Source organism: Giraffa tippelskirchi, chromosome 3 (assembly GCF_054371585.1).
Source record: "Giraffa tippelskirchi isolate mGirTip1 chromosome 3, T2T-mGirTip1v1.2.pri, whole genome shotgun sequence".
Classification (NCBI taxonomy): Eukaryota; Metazoa; Chordata; class Mammalia; order Artiodactyla; family Giraffidae; genus Giraffa; species Giraffa tippelskirchi.
Genome location: NC_137277.1, coordinates 74,250,564 through 74,273,376, shown reverse-complemented (window position 1 = coordinate 74,273,376; position 22,813 = coordinate 74,250,564). Strand labels below are relative to the sequence as shown.

The following is a 22,813-nucleotide window of genomic DNA, read 5'->3' as shown; positions in this document are numbered from 1 at the left end:
GGTGGGCCTGTATGGTGTTAACTGCTCAACATTCCTGGGTTGTACATTTGTTAGTGCTAAGAGGGAATCTGAAAGCTCCCGTGTCATGAGTCACAGAAGCCGCTGGATGGGAAGTGATGCCTCAACGCAGCCTGGGGCCAACTGCAGCCAAGTGGTACTACAGAAGGCTGCTGGAGACTGTTTCAGAACCTGTCACTTTGGTAATAAGTGGGACAAGAGATATAGCCCAGAAGATGTGCAGTATTTTACAGAATGTGTAGACTATGGATTTTCTGATGAAATGCCTTCTATCAAATATCCTCTTAAACTAGAACAGTTTTGTGATCTCTTCCTTGGTTAATGTTTTCACTACAATCAAATTTTAGCAAAGACTTTTTCTCTCTGTAGAGAACCTATGGTGAAATTTATGCTGCATATAAATCACAAGGATACTTTTATTCTTGATGGAGCAACAAGAAAGATAGAGACAGAGAAGAGAGATTTTCCAAAGTACTTAAATGTTAATTACATATGAATATTTTTTTAGTATTGAAGATAATTATATACTAACAGTGCCCAATCTATTTATACCTTCACAACTTTAGCTACTTTAAATAGAGCATTCTTGGCAGAAATATTGGATGTAATATATGATCACAACTATTATTTAGCAATGATAATTTATATATTATTTGCTGTTAGCTCTAAAGATGTCCCCCAAATTACTGGGGACTGAAAGCCCAAACATGAACACAGCTACTTTAATAACAGTGTTTCTCTTAGTGCTGCTAGTTTTTGTTATATTTGTTTTTTATACACATGTTAATAAAAAAGGACAGTGCTGATATTCTTTATTATTATTTGTCAAGTGTCTGTTAGTGCGGGGCTCTGTTATAACCTCTGGAGATATCACAGTCTGCTCTCTTGGAGCTCACATTCCTCAGGGAAGGTTACTGATGGCATTGAGTTACGGTTAACTCTTAAGAGGGGCTGAATATCATTTGATGCCGTGTGTTATGCTGAAGCCAACATAAATTGCATCATTTTGGGAAAGAAAGGTTTTCCCTTCAAAGTCCTACTGGGTACTATTCATTTGTACTATGGGGTAGGTGGAATGACCCTGCGACTCTGGATAAACTGTTAACTTGTCTTAATTTGCTGTTCTGCAAAAACTATTGCCCTGCAGAGTTGCTACGGTTGCACGTGAAATGATTCTTGACTTTGTAACTTGGGAATTATATGCTGCTTCCCTGAAAATAAAGATTCAACTATTGCTGTTTTTAGATATATGTAAACTGTGAAGAGTTTGTATGAGTTGATAGCTACAAGAACTCATCATTTCTTCACTTTCTACCATCATACTTAGTGGGGAATTGGGAAATGTGTACATTATTGAACAGAATGTGTTTGCCAGATAGAGGGGGGAGTTTGGGTTTGAGGAGGAAATATGAGCAGCCGTGTTCCTCTTTCATTTTATTCAATGTATTTCTTAACTTATGCAGGGAGGTAGCTGTGTTGAATGTCTGTATACTATGCTTTATGATACCAGTCAAGGCCTCTTTCAATACCATCCACACTGGAGAAGGAGAGGGGTTGGGAGCACTGGGCATGTCAACCTAATGAGGGCTGATTTTGTCTACATACATACTTAAATTTTTTTTTCTAGATACTGGAAGCCTTGTTCCCCGCGCTCCTTCTCCCCGTTTGCACACACAGCATCTACCCTTTCCTCATCTTCCAGGATCCATCAGTTTACATACATTTTTAAAAATGTATAATCAATGAAAGTACATATGACTCTTTTCCCTTCTGACACATTCAATAACCAGTCGTTCTATTCTACTGATGTTTTGTAGAACACAGCCCTGACTTCTTCCTGCAGTTTTTATCAAGTTGAAAGTTCTAGCCTAAAAATATTTCTTACTGTGAAACTATTTGCAACCTTAACTTCAGCTATGCCATGTTGCTTTTAACATCTTAGAGGAAGATATAGAGATAAAGCAAGAGAACAAACACATACCAGAATATTAACAATGATTTTATTAAAGAGAAGGCCTTATAAGAGTTTATTGTCATCTTCTTGTAATGTTTCTATAGTTCTGAATGTTTTACAAAATGTGAGGTATAATCAAAAAAAATTCTGAAAACTAAAATACCATGAGGAATAAAACAAAGAGAGGCAGGACCTATAGCATGACAGAGACTAAGAATCATATCAGATGAAGGTAATGTATGGGCCTTATTTGAATCTTGTTTGAAACAAACTGTTTTAAAATATTAGACAGTTGCAGTTATGTGAACACACTGACTGGCTATTTGATGATAGTAAGAATTGAATGTAGGTTTTTTGTTTGTTTTTTTAGGTCTGATATTGGTTTCATGATTTAAAAAAAAAAAATCTTCTATTTTAGAGTTACACACTGAAAGATTAACAGATAACATAATATAAATTTAGGACTGTCCTTAAAAATTATCTGAGGCAGGGGAAAGGATATGAGGTAGGAGTGGATAAAACGAAACAAGGTTGGCCCTAAGTTAAATATAATTGTTGAAGCTGAGTGATGGATATGTGGGAGCTCTTATATTGTTCTATTTTCTGCTTAAAAGTTTAAACATAATGAAGTGCTATGGATCAAATTATTTGTGCTCAAATATTAGCTGCAATTTATTTGTTATATATCATTAAGCTAGATATTTAACTTTCCTTTGCTTTAGTACTCTCACCTGTAAAATAAGGAAATGTCTTCAATGCACATTTTTATCATTTTAATCATGATTGAATGAGTTAATATATACAAACTTTAATCAGCAACTGATCCTAAAAAAGTACTGAATAAATCTTGACTATTATTTTTAGATATGTTTTCCTCTTTCAAATCTAAGCTAAGGCTTATACTTTTGAAGAATGAAATTTAACCTAAGAATCTCGGCTTGCTTTACTCAAAAATTTCCCACTTTTGAGGAAAGAAAAATTAGGAAAAATTATTGTTTCTCTGGAAAAAGATCAGTCTTAGGAAGGAAAAAACAACACCATAATAAGAAATAACCAAAAATTTAGAGAGGAAGTAGCTTAACTGTAATTATAATTAGTAAGGAAAATCAACTAGCTTGCAAAGAAATTGCTGTTCAAAAATATTGTTTTGAAAGTTAATTCTGCTTTGAACCAGACTGTTGCCATTATAATATTAATACAACTCATATTGATTAGAATTTTATCTCTGCTTTGCACACTTTTGCCATGAAACCATGGTACTTAATTTTTGTTTCATTTAAATTGAATGATCTACAAAGTATTATTTTGAAGATTTTGTAAAAATTCATTAAGCAGTTTAGATCTGTATGAATCATTTTCATCATTTTAAACTAACTTTTTTAAAAAACATACTGGATGCAATCAAAAAGAATAATGGGGAATATTTCCAAAATCTGCTGCAAAATGGTAAATTATTCAAATTGACAACTCATATATGAACAATTTGAGTAATTTTGCAATTTATTACCTCTTGCTGTGAAATTGATAAAATTAATCAAAAATAATGACAAATCACTGTCTTTAAAATAAGAAAGAGGACTATGTATATACAGATTATGGCAGATGTATTATGCATTGCTGCAAGACATACTACAAGTTATACCTATGAATGATGGTGAACATTATGAAATGATGCATATACAAATATATAGCAAAATAAGGTAACAAGCGTATTAATCACTCATGAAATTACAAGTAGTAAATCACTTTCAAATTTTGTGGAATTTAAATATTCAAACTATGGGTTTTTCTAGCCTATATATTTGGTGAGAGGATTACTGCTATTGACATAGAAGAGATTGTGTCGTTTCATCTCCACATCCTAGTGCCTGAGGAAGTGTAGCACATGAGAGGCTTGAATGTATAGTTGTTTTGAATTTAAAGAAATTGAACATGAGACAATCTATAAATTAGAAGCAAATAATTCTATGGTAGAGATTGAAGTGTAGGTCTTCTTTATATCAGTACTTCAGTGAAAGACTTGGACAGTGTTTCAACATGCAATGTTTATTCATGTCTGACATCATTAACGTTTAAGGAAGCATAAAATAGCAAGTAAATTTAGATTTAAGAAAACTTACGTGCTACAAACATTTTACTGTTTTGTGCTTTGTAAATGAAAGCTAATGATAACTCACTGCATTTTTCATATTTTCAGGAGTTTGACTGTATTCTTTATTTACTATCAGCATGATGAAAGCAATCTGCTTATACAGTTTAATTCTTTCAGTTTAGGTAAATAACTTGCAGGAAAGGATTTCATTTTCCAAAGACTAGTGAATTTTAAAGGTGCAACCTAAACTGATGTGGGTCAAGATGAAAACATTAGTCAAATGAAATCTACTTTGGATGAATAACTTGCTGTACAGATATTTAGGGAAGCAAACAAAAATACCAAGCTTGAATATTTGCACACCAATATGAACGATATATTTTAGATGTTCAGAATTTAGAAGTTTTATGTTAACTAAACATAGTTTAGCTAGAAATTGACAGTTGAATTAACAGTTATATGATTTTCATATTTCTTCTGTGTTAACATAGCATAGGAACTTGTTCAAGCAAGGGCTTCTATTTCTTCTGTGATTTGTTTTTCTTCTCCATATTTCTATATTCTTTCCATTATTTATTTTGATTTCTTCTGTTAATCTTTAATTTTCTTTAACTTACAATTTCTTCTAATTTGCTTTGCTGGTATTTGCTTTATATATCTCTTTGTCTGTGATATTATTTTTAATTCTAATGACTATACTAAAGCTGTCAACGGTCAGAAGGAAGGAACCTCAGAGGAAAAGTAATTGCTTCTTTCTTCAAAATTTTATTTTTCAGGATTATGCTGAGAAGGAGAACACCATAGCCAAAGCGCTGGAAGATCTGAAGGCCAATTTTTACTGTGAACTCTGTGACAAGCAGTACTACAAGCATCAGGAATTTGATAATCACATTAATTCATATGATCACGCTCACAAGCAGGTAAGAAAGAGGTGTCAAAAAACCTCTAATATTTCTGAACGTTTGTAATAATTTGAATTTTGTAGACTGTATGAATATAATATATTTACCTTGCTATGCAATTTTTAAAAATGCCAGTCTGGGGTGATAATTTAATGACTTACATAAAAGACATTTTTTTTAAAAAACCAACCACCAAAAGTAAAGTCTGAAATGAATAACCAATATAAAGAAATGCCATTCAGTTGCCTTTTAGTGATTGACAGTAGTTTGAAAATTGTATTCTTCAGGTGGTGATCCTCTAAATAATTTAAAATTTATTATTTTCTAAATATGTCAATCAACTAAAGATATTTATCAAATATAAATGAATTTATTCACAATTCTTTAGAGAAGGCATTTCTCATTTAAGCTACCATTAACAAATAAAAGAAGTTTTGCTTTGGTTAAAAGCAATCTAGGGTTACTAGTTAAATAAATACATAATAAGTATATGATTTAGTTTATTTTAATACTATTCCATTTCTCTATTTTTTTAATGGAAAGAACATAAATTTTATTACTTAAGTTTAAAAAACAAAGTAAAGAATACCATTAACAATGTGAAATGAAACAATATTACCAAAAATAAATAAATAAAAACAACAACAGGGTGAGGGAAGTCAATTTTGCATGGCGGAGCATGTTGGTAGCGTACATCAGGAACAGACAGGGATGGTGGCTGCAGAGTTGGCTCTGCCCTCGGGGACTGTGTTTCCAGAAGTGTCTCTGAGTCTCCTGTAAAATCAGATTCAGGTTCTCCATGCAGGGGTGTTTTAATCATTTCCCTATTGATAGAAAATCAAAGGTTTTTTTTTTATTGTTGTTGTTTTTTTCAACACTATATGTATAAAGTTTAGTTTAAAATAGATAGTGATATCAGAAATGACATTCTTAATGTAGATTCTGTTTTCCTCATATACTTTACTTCTATCAATGCAATGGCATACGTTGTTTAGCTCACTTGATATGATACAGTGAGCTTGGTTATCAACTTAAAAATAGTTTCCTTTTTAGCTATCACTCACAAATATCATCCAAATGTCATTTTGGTAGTAATAGGAAGTGCATTTTGACCCTTGAATTTTCACTAACTTTCCATTAACATTTACTGTAAATGTGAAAAGGGTAGGGGGAAGTGATCACATTAAGCACTTATGGCCCAATGACATGTATTTTCTTTCATTGTCAATTCTTTCGTTTTCTCATACCAACAAAACTGTGCTTGGGGAAATTATTGCAGGGAGAACATTAGCCTCTATTTACTTATATCACTAAATAATGCAGACTAAACTTAATGAGCTGCCCCTGTCTTTCTTTCCCTGGTAGTAGATCCACTGGCACAATAGTTAAAGAAAAGGTTTTGATGGAAATATCTTTCCTCTTCTTACATAAAAATGCATACATATAAGTATATCATTGCTTGATTTGAACATTAAAATCAATCAGAAAATAGTATGGATTTCATTCTACGGTAACTTGCATTTGTTTTATAAAAATATTCTGGAACATGGTTCCTGATGTGGTAAATTTAAGGCAGTTATTCCTCTGAATTTTCCTAATATCTTCCTGTATTCCTTACAAGAGTACAAAGATGAAATGTTATATTATTAGCAGGGTATTGAAATGTGTTTATAAATCCTTTTTGGCTTCATTCATTAATTAACATCTGATGTTTGCAATTAAGAGCAAACGTATGTATGTTTCATGGTATGAACTAGGTATTTGTGAATGAATGTGTTAATGTATACATGTATTTTAAGAATATCTTACCGACTACGTATTAAATCCTTTGCCAAAGAATACTTCATTCAGCCACAGGTTGTCTGGAAAATCAAATTCACTTAGATTATCATGAAGACCTCTCCAGCTCCATATTCTTAATGAAGTTAAGATACTAGATACTGTACACAGATAAGGGAGTTCAGGATAAATCTGGTTTGTTCTTTTGAAGGTCCAGTCACTTGATACTTCTCAGGGACATAAGGCTCTAGAGACAGACTATCTAAATGACCATGAATTCTGGCAGATAGCAGAAACTTAACTGATTGATTTAACATAAGGCTATGTAGCAGTAGCAGAAAAAAATCGATGTGATCATTGTATCCCTTTCCCACACGATAGTGGTACATGTTAGAGACTATCTTCCTAGAGAATGCACTCTCTTTTCCAAACAGAGACCTCATCCCATCACAGCTATCTCTGTTTTTACCACAGGATTCCCAAACCTGGGCCACTTCAAATTGAGTAGAGGATAACAAAATTTAAGGATGAGCAATTCAGATTTTTTTTTTTCTCTTGAGAACTGAAATCAAGATAAAACAAAACAAAAAATCTTTCTATTTTTTGATTATGACTGGACCTCACACTTGAAAGATGTAATCCTATGCTATGGCTAAATGCATTGAAAATTTGAGAAAACTGGTTTGCTTAAAGAAAGAACAAAACAAGCACATGGAAAATGAGATCTGTGTGACCATGTGACAATTGAAGGAAACTTAGTATGAAAATAGCAATTTTGATTTTGAAAGGTATTCAGGAAAAATAAAAAAGACAGTCTTTCCAATAACTTATATGCAGATCCTTTCCTTTGATTTAGAGAGCTACTTCAGCTTGCTATTAATAAATGAACTTTTTAAAAAAAAAATAAATTTGTTTGTTTTAGTTGGGGGCTAATTACTTTACAATATTGTAGTAGTTTTTGCCATACATTGACATGAATCAGCCATGGGTTTACACGTGTTCCCCTTCCTGGACCCCCCTCCCACCTCCCTCCCCATCCCATTTCTCTGGGTCATCCCGTTGCCCCAGCCCTGAGCAGTCTTATGGACTCTGAGGGAGAAGGTGAGGGTAGGATGTTCTGGGAGAATAGCATTGAAACCTGTATATTATCATATGTGAAACAGAACACCATTCCATGTTCGATGCATGAGACAAATGCTCAGGGCTGGGGCAATGGAATAAAAGAACTTAAAAGGAAACCCCCAAAACAAACCCTAGCTTAATACTTACTATTAATTGTGACCTAAAAAGCAAAAAAAAACCCAAAAAACTCTTAGTAAAATATTTACCTGTCTCAGTGGCAAAGCAACATTTTTGATCTCCTACTGTAGAAAACACCCACATAAGAAATATTTATACTCAAGGTCCATGTAACTTAACCTTCAGGTAAGAAAACCTACACGTGACTAGGACACTTTTTCAGTGGAATTCTAAACAGAGACCTTACATGTGATACATTCTCTTCCTCCAGTATATTTCTGCAGGGCCACCTGATGCAGCGTGAAAGGGAGAGGGATTACTGGTAGAATGAGCCCTAGCCCTGCCACTCACTGCCTTGGATAAAATAAACAAAGCCTCAGTTAACTTGATTGTTCATTCTTAGGAAAAATAAATGAGAGAATCACATGAACACACTTTTCAAAGTGTAAAAAAATAGTAAACATTAAATTAGTTTTTATTATATGCCTTACCAATATTTCATTTCCCCTAAAATGTTTGGGACACTGATAGTTCGCCTTTGAGACTTTTTTTTATTTAGGCTTCCCCAAAGGATCTATTTTTACTTCATAAAGGTTAATAGAGTCTGAAACAGGCAGATAATCTTGACCTCAGAGCTGTTTTGCCCGCCTCACGGATATTGATTTGCAAATTAATGTTATGGCAGGATGTGTTGCATTTGAATTCTAAGCTTCATAGAAAAATCTGTTTGTCTCATCCACATACTCTTTGGATAACTTGCAGGCTTTCTCTTGTGCTCTTATCACTAAGACTCGCTAACAGGGAGTTAAAAAGAGGAAGAGGCACAGGTGTATGGAGATGATCACAGTAGCTCACGAATTAGAGTTCATTTTTGAAATATTTTCTCTTTACCTTAAAACTTGAAAGCCTTTGGATTGTTACCTTTTAGTGGCCAGCATTGTTTCCCTTATATATTCATTCTTCACAGCATCTATTGTAGCATTTGGTGCAATTTACACACCGAATCAATGTTTCCCATATAAATAAATGTAAAAAAGGCTCAACTCAAATTCCTTTTGAGGTTTTGTACTAAACCACAGCTTTGAGGTAGGCAAGAGTTTCAAAAGAATAAAATTACTTATTTATGGATTTATACTTAGATGAAACTAATTGTAAGGAGAATATTATATAGGAGTAACTGTTGTAAATTGGATGAGTATTTTGAACTCTTCCTCATTTATGAGTATTTTTCCTTTGTAACAGTAATGTTGCTGATTATAATATAGCAACAACTTAAATAGCATATATTGTGTATATTCTCTAAAGTTTTCCTATATATAAAGTGTTTTTACTATCAATGTATTTTGGATTTGTATTGTATTTTTTATGTGAGAAAATTATTAAAAGCAAGTAATACTTTTAGAACTACATCAGAGGCTTCACTTTCAGTAGGATAACACACAAAATGCTCCAAGGGACTCTTGTACTCAAAACAAATAGATCCTCTACAATATAAAATTTTTATTGAATTGCTGAGTTTCTAGGAAAGATGGTACCTCTAAAGAGTTATTCCACCACCACTGGGTGGGGGATTGCTGAAAGGGAAGCTACTGGCTAAAACCTGGGCATATAGTAATAATAACCTACAAAATGTGAAACTCAATGAAGAGAAACTCCCACTATGAGCTTTGTACTCTGGAAATGAACCACAGACAGCAGTTGGTAAATTTTGACTAAGACTTCTGAATGAAAATGAATACTTCCCATAGTTCTTAATTGAAACGTATATAAAACCCTTGAAAAAAAGCAAACTTGAAATAGACAGTCCACTGAATGTGATTATAAAATCAGGGATCATAATCAAACATCAGAAACTCTAATCAAAATCTTAATTTTTTAATATTGAACTTTACAAACTGATTGTACAATTTATATGTAAGAATGAATACAATCCTAAAAAATCAACTAAAAGTGGGAAAATCTGTGTTGGATACCAAGATTATATACATCTCTATTGGTACAGAGATGGAAAGATTGATTAATGGAACAGAATCTAAAGCTGTGGTACAAAAATCCACTTCTGTTTGGAAATTTGTTAAATAATAACGGCAGAAAGCACTCTGGTGGTTAAAAATATGTACTTTTCAAAAAATAGTATGTGATGATTCATTATATTTCCTTAAAAAAAGAGATTGATTCCTTTTTCACATAACAGCAAAATCATGTCAGTGAATTAAAGAGTTAAAAATACAAATAAAAACTTAAAATTTACAACAGTGTTGAAAATATTTTTACGACCTCAGAGTAGTATACAAATATATTTTAAATAAGGCATTGAAAGCCCAAACATTGTAGAAAAGATTGATAAGTTTAACTACACTGAAATATTTTATTATAAAAAATCTTCAGTAAAGAAAATTGGGAAAATATATTTGTAATACACATACTAAGAAAACTTGGCATTCAAATCTTATTAAAAATATGAATGCATAAGAAAAATGAAAACAACCTAGAGAAAACTGGACCAAAATAAGGGGGAAATTTGCAAAAAAAGAAAAACTTAAGGCCACAAATATATTACAAGTTGTTCAACATGAGGAATAATTTTGCCCCCACCAAATTTGATAAAGTAAGTTTGATGATATCAAGTAATAATGATGTATATCAATGGAAAATCTTACACATCATTTGTGAAAGTGTGAATTGACTTGGCAGCTCAGGAAAACAATCTTTCAAATTTATGTATTAACATACTGAAACAAAAAGCCTCTTATTAATAATAATAATGATATAAGTCGACTACAGAATTTGTAAATAAATTGCGATATATTCGTGCAATGCAAAATTATTCTGCAGCACAAATAAACTAAATATAGTAAATAAAACATGAAACAAACATAGAGATGTAATGTTGGTTGAACAAAACAATGCAAAAGACTACACACTTTATTTTATTCAGAGAAAAAGCAAAACTTGATGTTATTATTTTTAAGATTATAAATGTGATTTATTCCTCTTTGGGAAATGGAAAATAGTGACTATGAAACTCAGGTGGTTCCTTTAAAGAGTATAAGGATTCCAAAGGATTCACTTCAGTTCAGTTCAGTTGCTCAGTTGTGTCTGACTCGTTGAGATCCCATAAACAGCAGTACGCCAGGCCTCCCTGTCCATCACCAACTCCCAGAGTCTACCCAGAACCATGTACATTGAGTCAGTGATACCATCCAACAATCTCATCTTCTGTCATCGCCTTCTCCTCCTGCCCTCAATCTTTCCCATCATTAAGGTCTTTTCAAATGAGCCAGCTCTTTGCATGAGGTGGCCAAAGTATTGGAGTTTCAGCTTCAACATCAGTCCTTCCAATGAACACCCAAGACTGATCTCCTTTAGGATGGACTGGTTGGATCTCCCTACAGTCCAAGGGACTCTCGAGAGTCTTCTCCAACACCACAGTTCAAAAGCATGAATTCATCAGTGCTCGGCTTTCTTTACAGTCCAACTCTCACATCCATACGTGACTACTGGCAAAACCATAGCCTTGACTAGACGGACCTTTGTTGACAAAGTAATGTCTCTGCTTTTAATATGCTGTCTAAGTTAGTCATAACTTTCCTTCCAAAGAGTAAGCATCTTTTAATTTCATGGCTGCAATCACCATGTTCAGTGATTTTTGGAGCCCCCAAAAATAAAGTCAGCCACTGTTTCCACTGTTCCTCCATCTATTTGCATTGAAGTGATGGGACTGGATGCCATGATCTTCGTTTTCTGAATGTTGAGCTTTAAGCCAACTTTTCCACTCTCTTTTCACTTTCATCAAGAGGCTCTTTAGTTCCTCTTCACTTTCTGCCAGAAGAGTGGTGTCATCTGCATATCTGAGGTTACTGATACTTCTCCCGGCAATCTTGATTCCAGCTTGTGTTTCTTCCAGCCCAGCATTTCTCATGATGTACTCTGCATATACGTTAAATAAGCATTGTGACAATATACAGCCTCGACGTACTCCTTTTCCTATTTGGAACCAGTCTGTTGTTCCATGTCCAGTTCTAACTGTTGCTTCCTGGCCTGCATACAGGTTTCTCAAGAGGCAGATCAGGTGGTCTGGTATTCCCATCTCCTTCAGAATTTTTCACAGTTTATTGTGATCCACACATGAGTATATTACATGAGTATATTAAGTATTAACGTGTTCTAATTATTAAACTGAATAGTGGAATCATTATCATTCAACTTAGTATTATGTTTCATATAATTGCACATATGAAATACTACAGGCTAAGTCATTTAAAAAAGATATATCATAGTCAAACAAATATTATGTTATTAAAGTCTCTGAAATTATTCCATCATATTTATAGAACTGTTTTAATTGCATTGAAATCATCCAATATTAAATAGAGAATTATAATTGAAGTTATTGTTAGCTTTTCCAGGTGCCATTCAAATATTTCGCCATTTTTTTTAAGTAAGCACATATCTTCTATTTTGTAATTTATCAGGATCTTCTTGTTTGTTAAACTTCAAACAGTATCAGAGTTTTCCAGGAAAAGATAAAAAAGGTAGAGATATATTTCCTTTGCCCTTTCTTATTATCATTTGACCAGACCACACCTTAATATTAATGTATAAGGTGCACACATTTTTAATTATACTTATGTTTTTATTGAATGCTTTTTTCAAGAGCCCAGAGAAGCACAGGATTTTATTAGCATACATAAAACCTAATTATATACAGATAAGTGACAGTTCAAATGCAAATAATTATTTTAAGCTAGAAAATAATCGTTAATTTATTGTTTTTAAAACATAGAAATTAGTTTTTCATAACAGAAAATACAGTGGTTAAGGACAATTAACATCCCACTATCCTATAAGTGTCTCACTTTATATCTGTCATCTGAGTTTAATTTTTAATAAGGTCTTTATTTAAATAATAAATAAGATGATTACAATAGATATGTTTATTGAATAGCAGTAACATTTTTGGCTACATTTTTGAAAGATGAAAGTTTAAAGGAAATGCCATAGGAAGCCTGATCCTTCATGTTGGTTATATATTTACCCAAACTCAGAAATGTCAGAGAACTTTTTAAAAAGTCTATAAGATCCCATGCTTAGCATGTACATTTTATGCTTGAGGAAATTATATAAACATATGTTTGATTATGTAGCAAGTGCACTTAAGAGTCAAGAGGCCAGGCAAGCTCCATCATGAACTTCTGGTAAGGACAAAGCTTTTTATCTTTTTTTCAATCATCCCAGGCCTCCCTTTCTGCATCTATGTACAGAGAGTTTAAACCACATGAATTCACTGGCCTTTCTGGATCTAAATTTTAAGAATTCTGTATCAAATACAACGCATAGTTAAAACATATGTGTTAGTCATAAATAACCATACATACTCCTTTCTCACTTCCACATTTTTCTAAGTGATTCTCTCATGTAAAAAGATTATTAGAATATTTTCACTGAAGTTGTTATTCTGAATTATAGTCATTGAGTTTTTGTGTTTTTTTTTTTAAGTGTAAAACTCACTAGCAGGTAAAAAAGAAAGGTTTTCCTATAAACCCTTTTACCTGTTCATCTGCCCGAAACCAAAGCCACACTGTGTCTGTCTTCTCACCTGGCAGCTGTGGGCAATTCAGTTATTTTCACTGTAAGAGATTTGTCACACTGATGCTATGAAAAGATAGAAAAGGGAATGATTGCCCTATTGCTGCTGCCCCTCAAACATTTTGATTTTTATTTTACCAGTTTTAGTATGGTTGAAATATCCCCCAAAAGGCATCGAAGTGACCTTCACCCAGCAAGTCAAGATTCTGTGCTTTATGGCCTGCTGTTTCATTCTGCTCCAGAGGAAGTCACTGTCATGCCAGGTCGTTGGAATTTGCTGTCCTGCAGGGACTTAAGAATGCTATAGAAATGGAGCCGCTTTGTTCTCAAATCTGAACGTTTACTAACCATTTAAGCTTCTGTTAAGTAATGTGACACTTGAGAAAAAAATGTCACTTCTTGATATTTGGGTGTCAACTTTTGTTTGCAAAATAATATTGAAAGGTTGGTAAGAAGATATAAGATACAGGTAAAGCAGTTCATGATTCAATCCTTTCACACATCCTTCCTGGAATTCTTCCTGTGGTGTGTTTTCAATATAACTGCACTTATTTTTAACCATTTGGAGTATCAGAACAAAGGAAAAATATTAAAGTTCCTTCTGCAGAGTGTCTTCACTGCCCAAAATGACTGCCCCAAGAGAAGTACACGCATATGTCTTCATCTTCATTGAACTGTACTGTCTTGACATGTTATATTCAAAGCCATGATTTGAATAGAATTAAGCTGAAAGTTTTGTCCTTTCTTGAGCCTGTGCCAGACTGGATAAAATACTCATTTCTAGTATCTGAACTAATGCCATTGTCCTATACTTTCCCTAGTGGAGCTCAGTCTCTTTCTCTCCTGTCTTCCACCATCTATTAGGTTGCTGGCTGTCTATTGAGTCAGTTAATGTTCAGGGTAGGTGAAAAATACCACAACTTTAAGCAAAGGTTTCTGCTCCATGTCACCTAGATATAATTATGCCAAAAAGAGTAAAAAAAAGTAGGATACAGTAGAGAAATGCACCTAAAAAAAAAATCACACATTTATAAGCAGTGATTTCAATCATGTTTAAAAACTAAAATATATCTAAATATTAATTTTCATACATACCTATATTTAAGGATAAAATGAACTATTACATTTAGAAATCACCAAATAGTATTTTGAACATAAGTCAATTTCAATATATCAGTAATTTGTGTAAGAATGAATTATTTCTCTATTGCACAAATCAACCCATTCCAGTATTCTTGCCTGGAGAATCCCATGGACAGAGGAGCCTGGTAGGCTATGGTCCGTAAGATTTCAGAGAGTCAGACACAACTGAAGTGACTTAGCACAAAAATAGAGAACTATAAAAGAGATACTATATATATATATATATATACATACATACATATATGTTTGTATATATATAGTGAAATTTGGAAGAAGTGAAATTTGCTCTGTTGTGTCCGACTCTTTGCAACCCCATGGACTATACAGTCCACAGAATTCTCTAGGCCAGAATACTGGAGTGGGTAGTCTATCCCTTCTCCAGTACATCTTCCCAACCCAGGAATCGAACTGGAGTCTCCTGCATTGAAGGCAGATTCTTTACCAACTGAGCTATCAGTATAGTTGTATATATTTCAATTCATCTTCATTCTTACCTTATCCAGGAATATAAATATTTACTATCTTGGTTATTGGAGGTTGGTAACACTCTGAGTAATTAATATCTATTATTACTTATACCTATAAGTAATTAAAATCTCTATGAGCAGCTTTGACAAAGAAGAATTCTGGCAACCTTTAACTCACTGAATTTTTGTAAGATTGGATTTTATTATGATTATACCTTCTGATTGCAGAACATGGTGATATTTGCGACCTTATCTCTAAGAAGTATTTCCTGTTTTAAATAAATGTCTCTTATTTTAATGCATATTTGGATCATCTCTGCTTTTTCAAGTTGCCAAATTATGGCACCCTTTTCTTTTAAAATATGAACTTTGGAGAAGTCATATTATTGGCCAAGACAAGTTATTATGTAAGCTGGTATCCTCAGTTCTTCATATGCTGAAATTCTGTTGTGTCACTGTGCTCATTCTATGGACAGACAACTTGTGAGATGTCATGTATGATTATCATAACATTGTTTATAGACCTTACAGTAACTCTAATAGAAGTGTTTATTCCAAGAAAGACAAGAAACAGGCTAAAATAATATAGATTGTCCATGATTGTATCTCAGAATGCTAGAAACTTTCAAATAACCATGACTTCCAAATAGTAATCACTCTTTTCATATTCCGTAAAACAAGGTTCTACTCATTTTCCCACCATTTTATTCTAAGCACTTAAGTAGATCTTTTCCTTCTAAAACACACAAGGCTAATCATTGGGAATTTTAACATTTTGTATTTTCCAATATTCCCTCTTCTAATTTCAATATTATCTAATCTATTTGAAAATAGTACATTTTCCTAATGATGTTCTGTTCCTAGTGTTGTACAGAAGGATTTTTTTTTTTAACATCTCCTTATTCTATACTATGTGTGTCAACATGGCTTTGCCTTCATTTTTCTGAGTGCAATCAGGAGTATTCAAAATCTGTTTTCTTAGTACGTAAAAACTTGTCTAAAGACAACTTAAAAATAGTTGATGCTTTGTAAAGCTAGTGGAATATATCCAGATATCATTATTTAACATTGCGTTAAGATAATTAGCACATAAAAGTAATGCTGCAATTTGCTCAAAGTAAAGTGAAATTATTCATGAATTCCCCCCAGCCTCTACCCTGTATCCTACCTTTCATCTCCATCTCCTACCCAGATGCTGAATAACAAATGCATAAGAAATATTATGTGCGTGTCCACTGGAGAATATATGTAGAACCCATTTTAAGACAGAGTCTGCTATCCTCCTAGCCCCACTACAGCAATTTGCTCTTTCAAGTCTTTTGCTCAACTTTTCTGTTTGTTGATTCTCTGCTTTTTTGTTTTCTGATCTGTATTCTGATCATAAGCATCTAAACCCAAAATGAGGTACACAAATTTTCAAGAGGTTAACCTGAACCTGTGCTGTTTTGTTTTAAACTTTGAATAGCATTGTGTCAAAATCTTGGGGTCCAGTGCTTCTTACAGGTCAAAATAGCCTTACAAATAGATCAATATCATATACATATATATGTGTGTGTGTGTGTTTGTGTATATATACACACACACATTTCCTCTCCATTTAAGTATATAGATAGATAGATAGATAGATAGATATCACTGTAGGTGTGCAATTTCCCTGGTGGCTCAGCGGTAAAGAATCTGCCTGCCAATGCAGGAGATGCAGATTCAATCCCTGGATTGGAAAGATCCCCTGGAGAAGGAAATGGCAACCCACTCCAGTATTCTTGCCTGGGAAATCCCATGGAAAGAGGAACGTGGCAGTCTATAGTCCATGAGGCAGCAAAAGAGGCAGACATGACTTAGTTACTAAACAACAACACAATAATACTAAAAGTATACACACACAAATATATATGTCTATATGTTTTGTTTTTTTGTGTTGATGAGAAAACTATTGTCACTGTTATTTAATGTTGCTTCATATTCAGTTTCATGCCTAACTAAATGCATTGTACCCAATAGGCATTACAATGCATATAAAATATGCTTAATTAAAAAATCTGTCAAAATAAATATATTAATCCCCAAATCATTTTCTTTTTACAGATTTTACTCTTTAGGAAACTTTGATATGATATGGCGCAATACCCCCTCATCTTTACTCCTGTTCAAAAGTTACCTTGGTGTTTTTGTAGCTATTTGGAAGAGTCTGCCTATATACTCAGAGACAACTGCTCGTATTTGTAGGAAAAACAGGGATATTAGTGGGGAAACAGTTCACACCTCTTAATGATATTCCCCAAGGGCAACCAAAGGTAAAGTTCAAATCATCGGCATGATATTTTCAAACCAGGGAAGAATGATCCATGGCACAAAATCTGCTAAGAAAACCCTCTACACAATATTAAAAGCTGCTTTTCTCAGCAGATCAGTGTTTTTATTTAATATAAAAATAAGTCACTGTTGTCTTATATCAACAAATATGTGTGTTAAAAGCTTAAGTGGTGCCTGATAAAAAGAGAATATGCTAGATGTTAACTCAAACTTTGTTTTTACCCCAATATTTCTGTGGGCTAAAGAAACTCTTTTGCCCTTGAATCTGTAATAAAAGTTATTATCAACGTTGCAATCTGAATGTGATTCACATAAGGGGAAATATAAAAAGAAATAAGGCATGATGTCAAAAAGTGTCAAGAAAAAATGTTTTAAAGAAAATACCACACAGCTTTTATTTAGCTTATCGTTGGCCCCAATGTTTTTATAGAAATAAGACAAAGAAATACAACAAACAAAATTACAAAAATTTTATTTGGAAAGTGTCATATATAAATTAACATATACATGTATATGTGTATAGAAATCTGGATATCTGCTACCTTCTTTCCCTCAAAAAGTAAAATTGTGACCATCATAAAATATAAAATGATGTGTTTAAACATTTTATTTATTAATTTAAAAAGCAATAAGAAACTAAGACTGATTCAAAGAATCTTTAAAGAACAACTATATAGCTTTTCTATATAGTTGAATGCTATGTAGTTAGGCAAGAATGCTGATATTAATATTTTAATATATCTAAACTGGTTTATATCTGGTAGGAAAATAAAATATATTTGGGTTATCTTTTCTAAATGACAAAAATTAATTGTGTTTTTATTGGATAAAATATATTTGCATTTAAATGGACAATAATAATTGACATTACTCTCCATATTCTACAACAAACTTCATAAGTTCTAAAATAGCCTTATTAATGGAAATGAAAACAAAGATGGCCATTATAGATATTAGATTATTAGATTATTCCTGAAAGGTTCCTTAGATAATGACCAGCATTTAACTGAAAATACTGTATACTCTTTTGATTTTCCATGTTTTGGAAATCATAACTTTGAGTGCAAGAGTGACATTAACACCCACGTTATAGGCTTTTCAAGTCATTGAAAAAAATTTACTGTGAGTTTTTACAATGCTTCTCACTTATGGTATGTGCAATGTCTCTCAGATCAGTAGCATGTTATATCACAAAGCATCACTGTAATGAAAGCTGTGCTATATTTCAGGAAACTTCATTTTGAAATTGAGCTTTTATAATTTTACACTGTTAAAGCAATTAAGGGAATTATCTTTTCTTTTGCTTTCATGTAAGAATGATAATATTAAGACTGTCATTGGGGGCTAAGAGAAGGGGAAATAGAATTTATGTATGATTTTATTTAATTTTCTGTAAATATAATGCACGTGTCTAATAAATTTATTGTAACTATTTTGATTATATGTATTTTCTAAAATTATAAAAGTAACTGGCAAGGGAAAATAGGAACCATGCAATGATTAAATCATAAATAGTTCAGATCTTAACTGTACATACATATGCGGAACTAATCTAGGTGAATACCAATAGTGAAAAAGAAAAGATTTTTCTTTCATAAAATTTAATTTTGGTGAGACAAGAAGCAGACTCAAAACTCACTATTTAAGTTTAGATATTTACATCTTAGACGAAAAATAAAAATATAGGAGTTAAATGAGGTGTAGCTATTATTTTAGATAAGAAAATGAGTAAAGACCTCTCTGAGGAGATGACAGTCAAGTAGAAATTTAAAGTGGGTGAACAAGTGAGAAAGAGATGCATATGAATACTTCCCAAAATAAACTGGGGCATGATTGTGTTTGGCTTCTTTCAATAAAAAATGGAAGTTATGTGATTGGCAAAAAGTGTAAGCTAATGAAATCTATAGGAGATGAATTTGGAAAAGATGCTTAGGGCCAGATTAGGTAAATTTTGGTAGGCCATTTTCTGTGACATTGATGATCTAGAGATTGTCACACTGAATGAAGTCAGACAAAGACAAATATCATATGATATTACTTATATGTGGAATCTAAAAAAAAAGATACAAATCAACTTATTTAAAAAATAGAGTCATAGATGTAGAAAACAAATTTATGGTTACCAAAGGGAAAAGGGGGAGGAGGGATAAATTAAGTGATTGGAATTGAAATATACACACCACTATACATGAAATAGATAACTAATAACCTCTACTTAATACTCTTTAATGACATCTATGGGAAAAAGAATTTTGAAAAGAGTGGTACATAAACCTATATGTACAACTGAACACTTTCTGTATAGAAGAAACTAACACAGCATTGTAAATCAACTATATTCTAATAAGAATTAATTTAAAAAAGAAAAAAAATTGGTAGGCCATCGCGTGGATTATGGGATATACTCTTAATGCTCTAGGATGATAAGTTTCCATCTGGAAAGTCAGATCATCTGATTTGCTTTTTTAAAAAGAAATCCCCCTGGTTATTATGTGTAAAATAAACTGGGAGAACAAAAGTAAAAGTGGTAGAAAGGAAACCCTTGAACTGGCATGCTCAGACATGTCCGACTCTTTGAAACCTATGGACTGTATGTAGCCTGTCAGGCTCCTGTATCCATGGGATTCTCCAGGCGAGAATACTGGAGTGGGTTGCCATTTCCTTCTACAGATGATCTTCTGGACCCAGGGATCAAACCTACATCTCCTGCCTTGCCAGGTGATTTCTTTACTACTGAGCCACCTGGGAAACCCAGAAAGGAAACTAGTGAGAGGCTAATGCTACAATAGAGGATACAGATGACAGTTGCTTGAGTTAAGGGATAGTGGTATTTACTGTGAGGAGTGGTCAGAATCTGAATATTAAATGGCATGGAAGTGCCAACAGATATGCTGATGCATTAGATTTTGAGTGTAAAAGAAAGAAGGAGCTCAAGAAAACCCTCAAGATTCTTGATGAGAACATTTAAGTGAATAGTGCTGAAGAAACCTAACCAAAAAATAGTGTGGGGTCAGAGTCAGGCATTTCATGGTGGATGTATCAGGTTTGAGATGCCTACTAAGCATCTAAATGGAGATAATGATTATGTCACTAGACATAGTAATCTAGAGTTTAAAACTATAAAACTGATGGTTAGGTAGGGAATAAATTGAGAGAGGGTTGAAACATGGTAAGAAGAATGAGTCCTTAGTACGTATTTGCAAGTTGAGAAAATAAAGAGGACCTAGCTTTGGGGCTGGAACAACCGCGGCAGTGGGGCCAAAGGAAAACAAGGCAGTCAAGAGCAGAGATGAACAGTTGGTCAAAGAGAGATGATTAATTGATTTTTCAATTTGGAAGTGTGGAAAACTTGATAAGAGAGGTTTTATGGAGTGGTTGAAGACAAATGCCTAACTATAGCAGGTTTAAGTAGGAAAACAGTAAGTTCAGTTTCTGCTGTTCAAATACTTCTTAGAACTGAATGGCCTGGAGAATATATTAGCAGTAAAGAAAGAGAATGAAAGCAGATAGAGCTTTTATAAGATTTAGTGCAGTTTTAGATTTCACTAGCTTTGGAATAGAGTAATATAAGTCATTTTTTTTTGAATTCTCATATATCTCATATATTTATTTGACACATAATTCCTGATGTCTATACGTCATTATCCACTATAGGGACCTCTTATTGTTTTGTTTTGTTTTTTTCTTGACGTCTGTTTTCAGAAAGGGGTCCATTTTATTTCTCTAATTTCAAGGCAGTTTCCCAAGTTCTTTGTTCCCAGAATCTAGGTACTGAAATCAAAAGGATGAAATTTTTTTTTCTTATTTATTTGTTCTGTGCAGATTTTATGTATACCTAATAACCTTCAAAGGTATACCTAAGATTAACAATTACATTGATATGTAGAATAGTATCCTTTTTGGTTGTCTAAAAGCTTACTAACTAAAAATTATACATTGTATGACTTTGACAAAACACATGGCAAACTGCAGTGCTTTTCCTAAAACAAAAAATGACTTGAAATCAATACCTCCAGGAAAACTCAAACTGCTGACAGATGAAAAATTTGCTGAAATTCTGGACAGAACAGAAATAAAGAGAATAAACAAACAATATTTGACAGATTACTCATGAATTCTCAGCAGCTCATCTTTATCTGAAGACAATTCTTTATTCTTTTCATCAGTTTATTTCATAATCACTTGTTTTGGACATCAAAGCAGTGTTTTCACATAAATTTTGTCTTTTACTGAGATTTTATTGCAAAGAATATTGGCATTTGACATGAAAGGACATTTTCTATCAAATGTCCTTCACATTATAATTAGTGGAGCCAAACCACATGGTGTGCCTGTAGCTAGAGTCAGAGAAAGACAAGGTTAATGCACAGTTCTTTGTTGATCAAAAAGCTGTATGGACTGAATGAAAGAAGATGCGAAATGATGCAAAAGGAAAGACGCCTTAAGAATAATTTTTTCTCCACCTTCTGTTTTTCATATGTTTCTTTGAAAACAAGCATGGAGTTCTTGTCTCAAATATTTGTCTGCCATCATAAGGGGACTTTAATTTCACCTGGTTTTATTTCTGATTATATTTAATTCACTATTGCCTATGTTGTAATTGATAATGATGGTTTCATTTTTTCCTTATAAAGTGAAAATGACCAACAGGAAGGTTATAGATGAACCTATTGTGTTAACACAACTAGCATAGTATTTTTCATTTTAATTGAATAAATATAATTTTACACTTTATTTTTATTAGAGTAGTTTTAGATTTACAGTAAAACTGAGAGGAAACTACAAAGATTTCTAATATATTGCTGCCCATGTGCATAGCACCTTCCCTATATCAATGTTGCTCATCAATCAGAATGGTACATTTTTTACCAAGGATTGATACATCATCAACACTCAAAGTCCATAATTCACATTAGGACTTACTATTGGTGTTGTGCATTCTATGAGTTTGGAAAAAAAGTGAATAACATATATTCACCCTTATAATCTCATCATATAGAATATTTTCACTGCCCTAAAACTTCTCTGTGCTGTGCATATTCGTCTTTTATTCCATTCCGAACAACCGTTTATCTTTTTAATGCCTCAGTAATTTTTCCTTTTCCAAACTGTCACATAGTTGGAATCATACATTATGAAGCCTTCTCAGATTGGCTTCTTTCACTTCAGTTCAGTTCACTTCAGTTGCTCAGTCATGTTTGACTCTTTGCGACCCCATGGACTGTAGCATGCCAGGCCTCCCTGTCCATCACCAACTCCTGGACTTTACTCAAATTCATGTCCATTGAGTTGGCGATGCCATCCAACCATCTCATCC

General features: G+C 33.1%; 1 protein-coding gene across 1 annotated transcript in view; it reads left to right on the top strand.

Moving 5' to 3' along the window:
• ZNF804A (zinc finger protein 804A) overlaps positions 1-22,813 on the top strand; it is a 322,666-nt gene that overhangs the window by 258,626 nt on the left and 41,227 nt on the right. The window contains exon 2 of the mRNA XM_081581063.1: positions 4,841-4,984. Within this exon, the coding sequence (XP_081437189.1) occupies positions 4,841-4,984 (144 nt within the window). The remainder of the gene's footprint in view (positions 1-4,840; positions 4,985-22,813) is intronic.